Below are 16,950 nucleotides of genomic sequence, written 5' to 3'. Positions count from 1 at the left end.
AAAATAGACGTCAATATAAAGTTGTAGGATTAAACTGTGGTGGCGTTTCGAGCTTTGTGGACAAATGCTTCTGATTTGCGGAGGGAGTGCAAGGCAGAGTTGGCTTCGTCCCCTTTTTTGAATTTTTTTTCTTTGCCCTTTGAACGGTCCATGGTGCCTTGCGTCAGTTTGTAACGAATGTGGTTCGACAGCTCAGTTTAGGCGCCATTTACAAGTTGCACTTCTCCAAGTCGACGAGCCGCTCGACATGTCACGGAGCTGAATTTTCTGGATTATTTTCCCCCAATTTTGAATTCGCCTCTATTTTTCCCAAGCAACATTTGGACCGTGGAAGCGACTTTTGATAAAGATTTTGCGGAAGGTACACGAAGAAGCCCGCGAAAAATAACTTGGTGGCCGGGTTCCGTCTATTTGCTGAAATGCGTCAATTCAAAAATTGATTTTTTTCCACCCGACAACACTTTTACGAATTATTATCGAAAGTGCAAATGCGTAATGTTAACCAAGACTACTTTTGTACCCCGACGCTGTAATGCTCACATAGCATTTTTTTTTTTTTTACGTTTACAAACTCATCATCTTAAAAGCAACACGGCAGTTTCCCTCTTGGCATACGCAATACGTCGAATCTTTTAGCGAAATAAACGATTAAATTCAAAATGTAACTCTTTTTTTAAGTCAACTTGTAAGTAACTCACAGCAAAAAAAATAAATAAAAATAACTCGCGGTCAATAACAAGCTTTCCACGTCGTTTGTTAGCTCGCTCAACGTTAGCCGCGTAGCTAACTATACATTCACCGAGGCACTAACCAGTAAAATGTAGCGACGTGAAAATAAAGTAGTTACGTGGCAAAAAACAAATAAAAAAAAACGCATCCTCAGATATTCGATTTGTTCGTAGTTTCCAGGAAGGGTCAAATCGCTGTTGATGATGTTGCTTATTTAACAACTTTGCGTGAATTAAAGACAATTACGTTACTATTGGTTTAAATTTGCATTTTACACTGCAAAGCCTGGTAAGTGGGTCGTCTCCGCGCCAATAATTTTTGGGGGAGTTTTGCCAGTTTGTGTATGTGTTCAGAAACAAACTGTTAAAAAAAGTAACTCGCAGCTCAGACATACTTGCAGCAAAAATTTTCGTAAGAAAATGTACGTCGAGTATTCACTGTAGTTTTCACTGTTAAGCCACAGGAGCAGGCAATTAAAAGTGTTAGTATGGCGAATGTATTAACTAATTTATCCCAAGTGAACTACTTTTACAAACAGGTTGGGGAAAAAAATGTCCCAAGTGAATGTTGGCCATCACAAAAAAAGGGAGATTGACAGGCTCCAACCCCACTCACCGATATGCCTCTTTCCCTTTTTTTTCTTTTTTTTTTTTTAAACCAGTGACCCCCCACCCCTCCCCACCCCCTCCCCCAGACTTCAAATCATGCCATCTAAAAGTGCAAAGAGCTCCACCGCGGCCGCCGCCTCCAAGTCAGCAGGAGGAAAGGGGTCGCAGCCTCGAGATGACTCCGAGGACGATCTGGACGTAACCCCCCGAGGAAACCGCTCCAATGGCCAAGGAGATGAGGCACCACCGCCACCGACAACTGGCAAGTAACAAAGGCTTGCTTTTTTTTCTGCTTGTGTGTATGCGTGTCTCAATCCCGAAACAAGTTGTGATCACTCGATGGCTTATTTTGTGAAGCGTCATATTTTTTCCCCCCTACTCCATACCGTAGTTTTAAGAATGACTGCATTTGTCCATTTTGGTGCGCCGGTAATCAATTAATGCTCATTTGAGGCGGCGAGAGGTGCGCCAGGTTGATTAGTAAATTTGTTAATATTATTCTTATCACTTGGTAGCAGATAACGCGGGGGGACGTTTGTTTGTTATTCTGTCAATAATGTGATTGTAGTTTGTTTGTGGATGCGACACTCGTAGCTTGTTTGGGCAGGTCGTTGGGGGGCTTTGCGGTGTTGGAAACAAAACAAGAGTTTGACCCCCCCCCCCCCCCAAATCCACCCCCCCTCCCTATTTTGAGCCACTCTGTCACGAACAGGAAAAAAGAAAAACAAAGCTAAGAGAGCCTTGTAGTCTCTATAACTTTTGTTTGTTTTTTGGTCCTCCTCCACCCCTCCCCCACCTGAACGCGCTCCCTCGCGCACACAGTTGCAGGGTGGGGGGAATAAAAGTTGTACTTTTTTTTTTTTTTTTTTGTGCCACAGATCCGTCTGCTGCCGAGGCGGTTGATAGTCGCCCTTTGGAGGAGATACTCGGTAGCATCCCTCCACCCCCGCCCCCAGCCATGACCAATGAGCCAGGCGCTCCTCGCCTCATGATAACGCATTTAGTCAATCGCAACTTCAAGTCGTATGCAGGCGAGCAGATTCTGGGGCCCTTTGAGAAGGTACGACCTAAAAAGCACAGAAGCACATGTCAAATTGAGCCCCGCATGACACATTCTGTTTTGTTTTGAACCTTGTGTTGACATTTGGAGTCGTTGTGAGTGTCTTTTGTCATGTAAATGTTAACATGTGTAATGTTAGACTCAGAAGAGTTACACATGATGTTTTGCATCATCATTTTTGCTGTGTAATTTCTTAAACATTTTTTTTAACTGGGGGAAACGTGAAAAATGTGGCTTTTTCATTTGGATTGTGCATCTTATAAGTTATTCTGGCTTGTGTGAATTTTCACAAATTGTTTTCCCCACGTTTTCACCTGATTTTACAAATACACGTAAGGGGGGGGGGGATTCTGACTACACCCACTCACACACAATACACACTCATGCTCATCATGTAGTGTGGACTGTGCAAATGTATTTACAAAAACAGTTTTGACATTTATAGTGCCCTATATTTTATGTGAATAATTTTTCTGCATTTATTTTTAACCCTTTCCTGTCCCGCAGCGCTTTTCCTGCATCATTGGTCCGAATGGAAGTGGCAAGTCCAATGTGATCGACTCCATGCTATTTGTGTTTGGATACAGAGCACAAAAGATCCGATCGAAAAAGCTGTCGGTGCTTATCCACAGTTCTGATCAGCACAAAAATGTGCAAAGCTGTACTGTGGAGGTGCATTTTCAAAAGATTATTGATAAGGTATAAATAAATTCAGATATCCTTATGCTGCTGTCACAATACACTCACTATCCTTTACAACATTTAACAATATGGAGACCAAGAGGGGCCAATTGGTTTTAAATATGTTTACTTTTTTTTTTCTTTAAAAAAAAAAAAGGAAGTAATTTCTTGTAGCCCGTTTCTTAGAATTAATATTGTCAAAGTCTTAGTACATAAATGACTGAACATGGACACATTATCAGTCAGGGAAGTGACATATAACACCCACACACAGTCACACACCATTCATATGGTGCTAGAGCATTCCTATTATTAAAAAAAAAACCAAGAACTTACCCTGTTGTTGTTTTTTAGGCTAGTGTTTAATTGTTGGCATTGGTAAATATCACCCAGGTATCTGTTTCAATAATAAAACAAATTGTTTTTCTCACAAGGCTTAAAAATGGAAAGTCATTTCAAGAATGAGCTCATTTGTAATATTTGGTGTAATATTTAGTCTTCTACAAAGGGGTGTATTTTAGTTTTTTAACTTTTTGCTTGGAGAACATTTCTCAGTTATCTGTTCTCACATTAAAGTAAAATAAGATTAATTTACTATGTAATAATTATTGTTTTATGGATTCATGCTTTAAATTGCTCATCTGATCATTTCCTCTTTCTGTGTTTTTCTTCTTCTTTTTATGTGGTGTACACAACAACACTCTCTTTGCTCCAAAATGAACTTTATAAGTAGAATAATTTTAAAATGATCATCATTTCAACTTTTTTTTTTTTTAGGGTGGGGGAAGTAATGTTTTCGATATATTTTCTAGCAAATGTTGTGTTAGTGGGTTTTAAATTAATTACACTTCAGTCAAGCTGCTGTCGCTCTGACCCGAGCATTGTGCCCACAACTTTTGTCAGTGGCTTTTAGTGTAAGAGAATCCATCGAAACATTTTTCGGTATTTTTCACGCTCATAAGAATGAGTTTGAGTTGATGTGTGGAGCTGTCTTGATTCTCTCCTGAGCTGTTGTGCCCTAAACTGCCTGTGTGTCTTCCGCCCCCTCGCCCCTCCCCCCTCCCACTCTGAGTCAGGAAGGAGATGACTACGAAGTCATCCCCAACAGCAAGTTCTATGTTTCCAGGAGCGCCAACAAAGACAATTCCTCAGCCTACTATATCAATGGCAAAAAGGCCACATTCAAAGAAGTGGGCACTTTGCTCCGAAGCCATGGCATCGACTTGGACCACAATAGATTTCTCATCCTGCAGGTAACCTGTCATTTAGTTCCCTGTTGTAATCCTGATTTTTTTTTTTTTTTTAATCATGGCTGTAATATTGCATTGTGTGTGTGTGGGATTTTTTTTTTGCTTGTACAGTTCATGCAGTGAAATGTTTCACTGCTATTTTTGTATGTGGAATGGACCTGTTGCTATCCCAGAGAAAAGGTGCCCTCCGACAGCCCTTAGAGTGCTATAGCAGCGCATCATGGTTTGATACAGTATGCATAAAGTGCAAACCATTATTTGCTGCTTTAGAATTTTAAGGAAATGCATTTTTTTTTTGTATCCATACGAGGATTTGATGAACCCTTTTTGTTTTGTCCTGTGGGGAGGAGTTTGACTGAATGAATTAAAGGGGGGAGGAGGGGGGCAGTCCGATTACTCGTCCTGTACCTGTCACACTTTAGCAGCACGTAAATATTGGCGTGATAGATGAACCCCAGTATTAGCAGTGCTGCTTCAGTGTGGCTGGATCAAACACCCTCCATCATCACTTACAGTCAATTTTCACTTGAATTTCTGTCAGTGTAATTCTAATGGACTGTATGTCTTGCCTTAACCCCCCCCCCCCCACACACACACACATTTTTATTTATTTTAGTTTTCAAAATCGTTGCATAGCTGAACTGAGTTTGAAGCCGTTTTTCCGATCACACTTCTGCTGCTGTGATTGTGTTACGTGTGTCCCAAGCAGAATTATTACTGATTAACTCGAGGCTCACGGGGTGATGGCTCGTGTCAGAGTAACACCAAATGGCCGATTTCAATGTGTCTTTGCGGGAATTCTAATTGTTTTTACACGGCGCGCTAGTTTCTGGTGAACATTCACTTTTTTACCCTCCGCTGTGCCTTTTGTGGTTTGCTGGTTGCTTACAAGTGTCTTTCCCCCTGTGTGTGCGTGCGTGTGTGTGTGTGTGTGTGGGGGGGGGGGGGGGTGCGTGCGCATGTGTGTGTGTTCATGAGGACTCTTGCTGTCCTTGGACGTTAGATTTTCAGCTCTGTCTGTGACACGGCTGCATGGCTATGGGAAGAGGATTAGGCTTGTTCTCCAAGGTCACTTTTCCAGGCCTCTGGCTAAGGGGAAGCTGTCTATTTAGTGAACTGGTCAGAGTAGGATGACATGGGGGATTTTTTCTCTTCTGCTGGCTTCTCATTTATTTTTATACATAAAAGTAATATGTGAGCTGCCCCCCCCCCCTCCCTTACACACAAAGAGAGCCATTGGAGTTTTTACATCATCAAGACTGAATTGGTGTTTAGTTCGAAAGGGATCTTATCCAAAGATGTCATTTATCAAATGAATATAATTTAACTTGTAATCAGGCATCTTCCTAGACTTAAAGAAAAAAAGACCCGCACACGGTTCGGGAGCTTAAAGAGGCTAGAATTAATTTACACATGATTTGATAAGACCTTTGTTTCACATCGAACATTTTGTTGATTCGATTTTTTCATTAGTTTCTTTTAAAATGAACAACAATTAAGATTTTATTTAGCCACAATAATTTTTTCTTACTCACACTAAATGGGGGAAAATATATTTTGTCCCATGTGCATAATTGTATAAATACGCATTTTGTGTGTGACTAAGTAATACTAAATAATTTCAAACAATATATATATATATTTTTTTCTATTTTATGTAATTGTATTAGTGATTCTCAGATATGTGATTTCTTTGCTGGGGGTCAGGGCGAGGTGGAGCAAATTGCCATGATGAAGCCCAAAGGTCAGACAGAGCATGACGAGGGAATGCTGGAGTTCCTGGAGGACATTATCGGATCTTGTCGCCTCAAGGAGCCCATCCAAACCCTCGCCCGCAGAATTGAAATGCTGAATGAACAGAGAGGGGAAAAGGTGATTTATCCTCATTTTTCCTGTGTACTGACTTTTTCTAGTTTCACATTGAAATTAATGTGTGTGTGTGTGTGTGTGTGTGTGTGTGTGTGTGTGTGTGTGTGTGTGTCTTTATTATTATTATTAATATTATTTTTACTTCAGTTATTGTGATGCCAGCATAATAAGACACAAACACAAGTCAAATGCCCCAAAAGTTTGTTTTGGAATTTAGAAGAATTTTTTTTTTTTTTTTTGTGCCACTACAGAGGATACCAGTAAAGGGAAAGAGTACAATTGTGTGTTTTGTTGTATTCCTTTTTTTTCCTTTCGGACACATTATTACAGGTTACATCGATCACATGATATCGTTTGCAATTGTAATGATAACTTTAGAAGCAGAAATGCAACTTACTGTGAGAGGAAAGGGTCTGCCTGCTCAGTACAATATGAGCAATACAATTAATTAGATATCAGTTGTATGGGCTGTTAGAAAAAATAGATTCGGCGATAATATAGCGCGCAATTCTCGAATTGATTAGATATGCGGCCACATCGAGTTTTAAACATATATATTTTTTTATGGGAATATTCAATTAAACTAAAACTTAGGGTTAGGATTCACACATTAAGCATGGAAGAATGTTATATTAATGGAACATTAAGCCTTAATATTTTATTTCAGCGCTGTTCAAACATGAAACAGACTGCAACCTGTTTGTTAAATGCAGTGGCTCAGTTATAAGCCTGAATTTTCAGATGAATAAATACATTTTCATACAAATCTTACAGTGTACATATACAAGTTAACTGATTAGTATTTTCTAAATTTGAGTTTAAAAAAAATCTCAATCAATTTATAGATTCGTATCGGGATTAATCGGTAACGAATCGTGATACGAATCGGCAGGTACTCGGCAATTCACCCCCCTAATCAGTTGTATAAAAAACACATTTGTTCATTGTTATTAATTCTGGCAATAATGCCACTAGGTTAAACTTAAGTTTTTTATAAAGTGGCTAACTTGGTATACTTGTAGGGCAGTTAAAAAATATATATTCAAAAGCATCTGTACAGTTAACACAATTTTATAAATGTGACACTTTTATCCTGAATTAGTTGATGTTACAATACAGTATTTCCTGTTGGGGAACGGATTGTGTTCAACTCTTACCAGTTCCGCTGTATTATTTTGTAAATATGCTGCTAATCCACGTGATCCGTGGCTTGATAATAAGTGTTCGTGTTTGCTCCCTTAGCTCAACCGAGTCAAGCTCGTGGAGAAAGATAAGAATGCTCTTGCAGGAGAAAAGAACAAAGCTGTGGAGTTTCTCACTTTGGAAAATGACATCTTCAAGCACAAGAGTCGCCTCTACCAATATAAAATGTAAGTACATCCGCATTTAATGTGTTTGGGCCGCTGTGCAAAGTCAAACAAATTGCATTTGATCCAGCAAAAGAAAAGTACAAATATCTGATCATCTGACGTAGCGTCTTGGTGCTATTATTGTCCGCCTGATGTCTGTTGCTGTTCATTAGTCATGATCTGCAAAAGCGTGTGATGGATGAAGAGCAGGAAAAGCAGAAAATCTTAGACGACACCAAGGAACTCACAGAGAAAACTGCTAAGATTGCGGATGAGATGGAGAAAATGAATCAAAAGCGCAAAGATGTGGAGAAGTAAGACCTTTTGCTTCTTTGTTGCTCTTTTATCAACGTTTGTATTTCTCTCTCTCTCCAATTTTCGTCTTATTATCTTATTGCACTTCCATTTCTGTAGAATTTCAATCTACCGGTACGTGACAGTAAAATCTGGAAATATTTGGTGTTACCGCTATCTACACAGTTGTTCTATTGACAATTTCTTCTAAAGTTTTTTGTGTGGGGGGGGAGAGGTACAAAATACTGGCGTTTTTCCCCCAGTTGAAACAATGTTCCCCCCGCCAGGAAACAGAACAAGATCGACAAGTACATCGAGACCCAGAAGCAGAAGTTCACCCAGCTGGACTTGCAGGACGTTGAAGTGCGTGAAAAGATCAAACACTCTAAAAGCAAGAACAAGCAGTTGCAGAAGCAGCTGCAGAAGGATAAAGGAAAGGTGTGTGTACACCTTTTTTAAATTGTTTTCATTCGTTCAGCGCTTGAGTGATTCATGTTATTAACCGTGAGTATTCTTATCCACGGCAAGTCAGCAACTTTACTGTAGAAACCCAACAAAAGACACAAATTTGCACTACGGGTCAAGCTGCCTTGCGGTGCTTTTATTATTTATTTATTTTTTTGTCCTCTGGCTAGCAAGCACTAAGGGCACTCAGACAATTTCCTGCTAACAGGAACTTAAATTATTGTAATTATTAAATTAATTAATAAATTAATTAAATACACATGTGTAAGAGAAAAATACAGAATTGAACTATAATTGCATGTCCTAGTATCCTCTTTACAAATGCCTTAAAAAAAAAAAAAGAAGCATAATTACTTTTGTCTAATTTAACACATTTTATATTCTTAAAAAGAAAAAAGGTCCATTTTGTGAAAATGCAAAGTCATGCTTCACATACAGTAATACAAAAAAATAAAAAATAAGGGCCCCTTAGTGTAAATTAATTGCTACATGACTCCTGTTAAACATCCCCGGTCCATAAAAATGTAACATCTATATGCTGAGAGCCTGCTTTAATTCGTCGTCATTTTTTTTTCTTACAGTCGGCAAACTGCAGAGTTCTTGTATAAACAACATAAAAACGTTTCACGCTGTAAATCACATTTTAAAGGCAGCAAGAAAGTAGCTCACCTAAAGTATCCACTAGGGGGCTGTGAAGTGCCAGACAAGTGGATTCATGTCCCCGGCGTCATGGAGACGCACACACACACACACTTGAACACTGACTAACAAACAATTCAGATAAGTGTCACATTGTATACATATGTACTGCACACATATGGTGGCAGTGCTGCGGAGATGTGTTGATTTGAGGGGTGTAAGGGCAGGCAGGCAGGCAGACCCCCCCCCCCCCTCAGGGGAGCAGTGTTCTGCTGGCACGCAAGTCAACTATGGCCTGGCTTGTGTTACACTCCCGACAGCCACGTTCACATTTCACCCGCTGTTAACCCCCCATGCACAACACACCCCCACTCGCAGTGCCACTCTCAACCAGAAATCGTGCCTTCATAGCAGCCACTCGGCATTTAATCCGCATCCTTTGTCTCCTAATTTGCTTTCTCTGCTTTCTTATTTTTTATCCTCTCCTGTCAATAGAAGATGAATTTGTGTTGTGTTTGGCCCCCTTTTAGCTGGAAGAGGTGCGCGGTGTACCTGCCAGCAGTGAAAAGGCCATCTTAGAGGCGACCGCTCAAAAGGAAGAGCTGGAGAAGCAAAAGGGGAAAGAGGAGGAGAAACTCAAGGAGGTGATGGAGAGTCTCAAAGAAGAGACCAGCGGATTGCAACAGGACAAAGAGGTATGGAAATGAAGTGATTTTTTTTTTTAGCCTGTTTATTGCGGGACATGCGTTCGAGATCCACACGCTATAAGTTGAAATTTGTCATATAGAGAGACCATTAAAAAAAATGTATACGCCTCCTGCACGCTTTTAAGACATTTAGACTTGTTAAAAAAACGCTTTTTAAATGACTCCTTCCTTTAGTATCTGTTCTCACTCTCCAAATATAAGCGCGCTTGCATCAAGCTGTTTGTTACTCTCAGTGGAGTTTACTCTAAAACTGACACAAGACCAAAAACAATTAAGCATGTTATATTTAAATTAGAGCTGTCAAGCGATTTTTTTTTTTAATCAGATTAATCACATTTTAGAATTTTGATTAATCACGATTAAAGGCATAATTAAAAAGGCTTTTTATCACCAATTTTTGACAGCCAAATTGGAAGAGCACCTGTTATGTTAATTCTTTCGACATTTAATGTTATGAGGACGTCTTCAACATTTTTTCATCCACCGCACGTTCTCATTCTCATCTTTTTCTAATCAGTTCATTACTTGCAAACATTTTTTATTTTTTTTTAATGACCCCAATAGTTTGACATGAACAAATACTCTGAATGTCGTACACAAACATTTATTAAATGCTTTACTTTAATGCATGTAGTTATTTTTATTGCTCAAACACAACCTGTGCAACCTTTAACGTAACCAACCCGCTTTCAAGGTAAAGGATCATCTGCGCTCAGAATTAATAGTGCAATAATACATGATTAATGCGATATTTTTAACGCTTTAACTTTGACAGCACTCATTTAAATTCAAATGTTCAACCAAACATCATTTTGTTGAACGAAAGCCTACTAGCTAAATGCTAACATAATGTAAAGTGATGAGACTTGGTTGTATACTGAAAAAAAAAAAAAAGGTTAGAACTTTATGCCATGGCAAGGATGCGAACAACGGACGCAATATAGCGTGGGACCGTAGCAGGTCCTTTTATGAAAATCGCTTCACATTTTACCAACATCTTGAACCTCGCATTTGTGCTTTTTCTTGTCAGACCAAAGAGAAGGCGCTGATGGAGCTGAGCAAGGCCGTGAACGAGACGCGCTCTCGTATGGACCTGGCGCAGTCGGAGCTCGACATCTACCTGAGCCGCCACAACACGGCCGTGACGCAGCTCAACTCTGCCAAGCACACCCTCCAGACCACGTCGGACACGCTGCGGGAGCGCCGCGCCGCTATTAAGGAACTGGGAGTCAACATTCCACAGAGGGAGAAAGAACTCAAGAAGGTGAAACGACCGTTACAGCGTTTGCGTTACTTTTAATGGAGGGACAGGAGGTCATTCCATTTTCTCTGCAGGACGAGGACGAGCTGGAGCAGCTGACAAAGATGGATAATGAGACCCGTCATACCGTGAGGGAAATGAGGCAGAAAGTGGACGAGGCCAAGAGCTCCCTGTCGTCCAACCGCAGTCGGGGGAAGGTCCTGGATGCTCTCATGCAGCAGAAGAGGAGTGGCAGAATTCCCGGCATCCTCGGAAGACTGGTAAGGAGAAATACCGTACCTGCAACTCCTGTGAGGTACTCGAGTGCCCTCCATGAACACTCAATGATGTTTCAGCATTGATAGGGTGTCTGCGGATCCTTAAAAAGTCTTAAATGAGAAGTTTCAAAATGAAGGCCCTAATTATCCTTGAAAATTACATGTAATCCTTTAAGCCACCATTCAAAGGTCATAAAAAGGCTACAACAGACACAATAAACAGCTTTGTTTTATGTATCCAGCCATTTGTTTTTCTTTAGAACTTGTCCTCATTAGGGTGGCGGCTGAGCTGTGGACTTCCTCAGCTGGATACACCCTGGACTGGTCTCCAGTTAATCACACAGCTTATAGACAGACAACCGTCCATAATCATGTTGACGCCTAAGAACAAATGGAGTCTTCAATGAGCCTGTTTTTGGAGCCGCAAGCACTTTGCTGATGCTGTACTTGTTTCCAGATGTTCCGTTGTGCAGACATTGATTGTGATTGCAACGCAGGGCGACCTGGGAGCCATCGACGAGAAGTACGACGTGGCCATTTCCTCCAGTTGCGGCGCTCTGGATCACATCCTGGTGGACACCATCGACACGGCTCAGAAATGTGTCACCTTCCTCAAAGAGCAGAACATCGGCGTGGCCACCTTCATTGGTCTCGACAAGGTAAACGTGCTTAGTACTCTACTCGTGCTGACCTCCTCGGTCTGACCTTCTTCCCCCGTCCTCAGATGAAGGTATGGGAAAAGAACATGGGCCCCATCCGCACCCCCGAGGACAGCCCCCGTCTCTTTGACATGGTGAGAGTGAACGACACCAGCGTGCGGCCGGCCTTCTATTTCGCCCTGAGGGACACCCTGGTGGCCCAGGACATGGAGCAGGCCACGAGGATGGCCTTCCAGAAAGACAAGCGCTGGAGGGTGGTCACCCTCAAGGGCCAGATCATCGAGATGGCCGGTGGGTGGCTTGCTCTTTCTCTCCCAAACTTCAACTTGTCGTGTTCCTGATGGCACTCGTCCTGCTCAAATGTGTCCCGGCAGGAACAATGACCGGAGGAGGAAGAGTAATGAAGGGCCGAATGGGCTCCTCCCTCAACACTGAGGTCTCCCAGGTGGAGGTATGTGCAAAATCTCTGAACAATCATTCTTGCTCAATGCATTCATCAAATTATCGTTCCCTATTGAAATTAATGGAAGTGCTGCTAATTCGTTCCGGCAGCACACAAAAAAAACCCGATACATTTGTATCTGTTTTTTTTCACATAGAAAATAGAAATATGGTATTGTAGTGTATTAAAACCATTGTTTGAAAAACATGTGGACTGCACTTCTTAAACACTGAATTTATCAACGCACTATCTAAAAATAAATAAACTGTATACACAAATCCTACCAATCAACTGAAATGAAGCGGAGGTTGTTTTTTTTGTTGTTGTTTGTCCCCTCCACCCCGTCACACAAATGCAACGTGCCCATTAACTTCGAGACAGATTGAAAAAGAAGTCTAAAATTAGTGCGCGTGTCGGCAGCTGGACCGCATGGAGAGCAAGCTGAACGAGAACGTGACAAAGCTGCAGGGCTGCCAGGAGAGGAAGCTGCAACTCGAGGAGAACGTCCAGCGTCTCCGCTCTCAGCTCCGCGACATGAAAAACACGCTGGAAAAATACGCCAACAGCATGAGCGTACGTTGCAAAAAAAAAAAATCCTCTCGCGTGAACGCAAGCGGGCGCTGCGGCCTCCAACAAGCGTCTCTCTTGATGTCCTCCAGAGTCTGGCTGACCAGGAGAGCCACCTCAAGGTGCAGATGAAGGAACTGGAGGCCAATGTGTTGGCTGCTGCCCCGGACAAAACCAAACAGAAACAGATGGAGAAGAGTCTGGAGGCCTTCAAGAAAGGTCAGATGTTCTGTCATTCATGCTGTTGTAAGCATTAAGGGATAAAAAAGGAAGTCATTTTATATATTACATAAATAAAAATAAAAAAATTGTCTGATTAATTAGTTATCATAATTTATTTTGTCAACTATCGACCCCAAAAAATATCCATATCAGTTGGGCCCTAATTTGCCGTAATTATAAATTGTGATCTGCATCTGACAAAAACCTGATCTGATGATTTTGTATCCCAGACTTCGAAGCAGCGTCCAGTAAAGCGGCGAAGGTGGAAAACGAGGTGAAGAGACTCCACAACCTGATCGTGGACATCAACAGCCACAAGCTGAAGGCTCAGCAGGACAAGCTGGACGACATCAACAAATCGCTCGACAAATGCTCCTCCACCGTCACCAAAGCCAAGGTGGCCATCAAGACGGCAGACCGGTGAGCGCTCGAGACCGCCTGACCACCTCCCCGCCGTTGACGTCACGCTGACCACGCCGCCGTGTGCGCGCAGCAACCTGAAGAAGTGCGAGGACGGCGTGGCTCGCGTGCAGGCCGAGCTGGAGGACAACGAGAAGTCGTTGGCGGCGTTGACGGAGCAGCAGAAGCGACTGGAGGAGGAGGCGGTCGACATCATGAAAACCGGTGAAGAAGCCTCGGTCAGAGCATTTCCTGTTTGCGCGGGGGGGGGGGGGGGGGGGGGGTTCTGGCTCAAATTGAGGCACGGGCCATGAACAATTTGGAAAAGTCATCCAACGGCGGTTTAACTTAATATGCAATTTTTATTTTCCTGATTTACTGACTGGATAGATTAGAAAAAGTGATAAAACAGGAATTTACACAATTTAATCTTTGCTCTTATTAGGACACTTAAATATATTTTTTTCCTGATGTGAAGTTAGTGTAGGCAAGGAGATCGCCCTCAAGTTCCATCATTGTCATGGAAAAATTTGCAATTTGGATTAGAATAAAGTTCAGGCTCAGGATTTTAATCCCTTTGTCCAGGCGGAGCAGGCCGAGGTGCAGGCGCAGTATCAGGCGGTGACCAAGGAGATCGCCGTGCTGCAGCAGCAGGAACACGCCCTGCAGGAGGAGTCGCTCGGCGTGCGGCTGCGCGTGGAGCAGATCGAGGCCGTCGTCGGCGACCACGCCAACAAGCTCAAGCACTGGCGTGAGAAGGTGGGCGCCGCCGAGCGTGGCCGCTATCCGTGGGTCGCGTCCCGCTGTAACACGCTAACGACGGCTGCTGACGCTGCCCAGGCCTCCAAGCTGACCCTGCACGCTGTGGAGGGCATGCCGGTCGAAGAGCTGCCCGTCCTCACGGCCGAGCAGCTGCACGACATCTCCGGCATCAACGTCATCAACAACAAGATTATCTCCTTGGAGACCAAGTGTGCGCAGATGAAGCCCAATCTGGGCGCCATAGCCGAGTACCAGAAGAAGGTACGAGCCAGAGGCGGCAATTGTTGTCAACTGTTGTTTTTTTTTTTATATACTTAATGGAATGGCCGCAAAAATGTCTTAAGCAGCTCTGGGATGATCATTAAGATAGGAACGTTTTTTTTTAAACTATGGCCAGCAGATGTCAGCATTGAGTCTTTGAGATCAGCATGTATCAAAACGCTCAAGAACGTGACAGATCACTGGGAATTCGACCGTTCAAAGCAGCTTGTGATTGATCAAAGTGTTTGCCACGTTAAAGCGACGACAATGTGTCACAGAAAGAGAGAAAATATAACAAGCTGAGGTTCTGAGGTTTTTTTTGTCAAAAATGGGTGATTTAAAAAAAACTTGAGTACTTCCGCCTTGGGCCAAAAAAACGTTTTATTTTGAAAAGTGATCAGATTCTCTCTGTTAAAAGGATACTTGACTCATTTAGCAGTAATAAGATATTTTGTGTATAATTCTCTTAAAAACAGTTGGACCAAAAATAACCCAATTATGGGTAAAAAAATGGACCGATCCTCTATGTGGGTCCATTTGACCCAACTTTGAGTCAATAAATGGGTTTTTTAGCGTAAAACAACTCGTAAATATTGGTCAGATCCTTTACTTGGGTAGAACAATTGTTTTTTTTGTATAAAACAATCCAGAAAGTTGGGTCAAATTACCCGTAAAGTGTATCAGTCCATTTTTGATCCATAATTGGGTTACATTTGAACAAACTGTTTTTAAAGTGTAATGTGATAACTTAAATACCTTTTAAAAACACGTATTGCTACTTGCCCGTCGCCTGAAAATGACATCGCGTGTGCTCAGGGCTCAGTTAACAACCAATCATGGCTCAAGTTTGCTAACGCGTCACATGACCAAACCTAGAAAACAGGTGAGCCGTGATTGGTCGTTAACTGAGCTCTGAGCTACTGTGATGTCATTTTTTAGTCGACAGCAAGAGGAAAAATGTGTTTTTAAAGATACATGAAAAATGATGACGTTATCAAATTATTTCTAGTCCAAATATTAACTTATTGCTGAAAATGGTAAATAAGTCAAGTATCCCTTTGAAACTATCTGATGGACTCTCGACGCATGTCAAGATGTTCATTATCTCGCTCTCTAACGCTAATATTAAATCCACAAGCTACCAAAATGAAAGAAAAGAAGACTTACAGTATTTTTGGAAACGGTATTGTCAGCTTGATACGATATTTTGTGGCCGCAGGAGGAGCAGTACCTGCAGCGCGTGGCCCAGCTGGACGAGGTCACCACCGAGCGGGACAATTTCAAGCGCGGCTACGAGGACCTCCGCAAGCAGCGCCTCAGCGAGTTCATGAGCGGCTTCAACATGATCACCAACAAGCTGAAGGAGAACTACCAAATGCTAACTCTGGGGGGCGACGCCGAGCTGGAGCTGGTGGACAGCCTGGACCCCTTTTCCGAGGGAATCATGTTCAGGTGGGTGCCGTTTGCGTTACGGCGGTGGCGGCGCACTTCTCCTGCGTGACGCTTCCACGTTTGTGTCCGCGCAGCGTGCGTCCTCCAAAGAAGAGCTGGAAAAAGATCTTCAACCTGTCGGGAGGGGAGAAGACCCTCAGCTCCCTGGCGCTGGTGTTCGCCCTGCACCACTACAAGCCCACGCCGCTCTACTTCATGGACGAGATCGACGCAGCGCTCGATTTCAAGAACGTCTCCATCGTGGCCTGTTACATCTACGTGAGTACGAGCCCAGGCGCGTTTTTAAACGATGGCCCTACGAGCATCAGCGACTGTCCGTTTTTTCGTTGACCCGCAGGAGCAAACCAAAAACGCTCAGTTCATCATCATCTCGCTGAGGAACAACATGTTCGAGATCGCCGACCGCCTCATCGGCATCTACAAGACGCACAACACCACCAAGAGCGTCGGGATCAACCCCAAGACCATCGTGTTCCGAGAATATGACGCCGTCACCGCCTAGAGCGCCGCTTTCCCGTCTCGTCTTTTGTAAATATGTTGTCCTGCGTGTGCACATATGACTCCTTCTCAACAATGGAGCAATTTTTATGCAACAAACTTTCACAGAAATTTACTTAGGAGGGTTCTGCAATCATACACCAATAAAACAACCAACAAAAATATTTTCCCCTTTAAAAGACTATGCTGCCCCCCCCCCCCCCCTCCTAAAAATCACTTTTAAATAAAGATGGATACATCTAAGTTTTCTAATAAATGGTTCTACTGAGATTTTTTTTTTTTTTAATTAGGATAAATGTTGCCTGTGGGTGAGCCATGATGTACTTAAATAGGAGTGTTCCCGCAAATCCATAATTGTCTGAAACGGTACTCATGAATCTACAAGGCCTTGATTGGCATTAAATCTTAAAAAATATTAACATAATTAGGATTTTGATTGTAAATAGTCTCCAATCTCAATGAAAAAATGCATTTACCGAATCACTCATGTATTGTTGCGCAACCAACCAAAAAAACTTT

At 42.4% G+C, this 16,950-nt stretch overlaps 2 protein-coding genes across 3 annotated transcripts in view; one reads left to right on the top strand and one right to left on the bottom strand.

Annotated features, from left to right (window-relative positions):
* Positions 1-951, bottom strand: part of ift80 (intraflagellar transport 80 homolog (Chlamydomonas)) — a 36,959-nt gene extending 36,008 nt beyond the window's left edge. Inside the window, exon 1 of one of the 2 annotated variants that reach the window (XM_086080136.1) lies at positions 812-951. The gene's annotated coding sequence lies outside the window, so the exon portion shown is untranslated. The remainder of the gene's footprint in view (positions 1-811) is intronic. The other variant, XM_086080138.1, reaches the window with a different exon arrangement.
* smc4 (structural maintenance of chromosomes 4) lies at positions 28-16,644 on the top strand. The gene is made up of 24 exons (XM_086080134.1): positions 28-361; positions 1,391-1,599; positions 2,216-2,397; positions 2,905-3,096; positions 4,155-4,331; positions 6,036-6,200; positions 7,440-7,567; positions 7,720-7,860; positions 8,128-8,278; positions 9,475-9,639; positions 10,682-10,915; positions 10,987-11,172; positions 11,667-11,828; positions 11,894-12,119; positions 12,203-12,279; positions 12,691-12,843; positions 12,930-13,056; positions 13,290-13,479; positions 13,553-13,697; positions 14,044-14,217; positions 14,299-14,481; positions 15,701-15,933; positions 16,008-16,191; positions 16,271-16,644. Exons 2-24 carry the CDS (start codon positions 1,434-1,436, stop codon positions 16,433-16,435), a joined length of 3,906 nt encoding a protein of 1,301 aa, XP_085936260.1. The 5' UTR covers positions 28-361; positions 1,391-1,433; the 3' UTR covers positions 16,436-16,644.
* Positions 16,645-16,950: the final 306 nt, after the last annotated feature.

Source organism: Leptonotus elevatus, chromosome 7 (assembly GCF_054856555.1).
Source record: "Leptonotus elevatus isolate MCC_2025b chromosome 7, RoL_Lele_1.0, whole genome shotgun sequence".
NCBI lineage: Eukaryota > Metazoa > Chordata > Actinopteri > Syngnathiformes > Syngnathidae > Leptonotus > Leptonotus elevatus.
This window is presented reverse-complemented; position numbering and strand designations above follow the sequence as displayed.

What these genes read in the sequence shown, in the direction of transcription:
- smc4 (XM_086080134.1), top strand. Translation starts at nt 1,434, where the DNA reads ATGCCATCTAAAAGTGCAAAGAGCTCCACCGCGGCCGCCGCCTCCAAG. An exon ending in TTCAAAAGATTATTGATAAG is followed by an intron (nt 3,097 to 4,154) that starts GTATAAATAAAT and finishes ACTCTGAGTCAG; the next exon opens with GAAGGAGATGACTACGAAGT. An exon ending in GATTGCAACAGGACAAAGAG is followed by an intron (nt 9,640 to 10,681) that starts GTATGGAAATGA and finishes TTTTCTTGTCAG; the next exon opens with ACCAAAGAGAAGGCGCTGAT.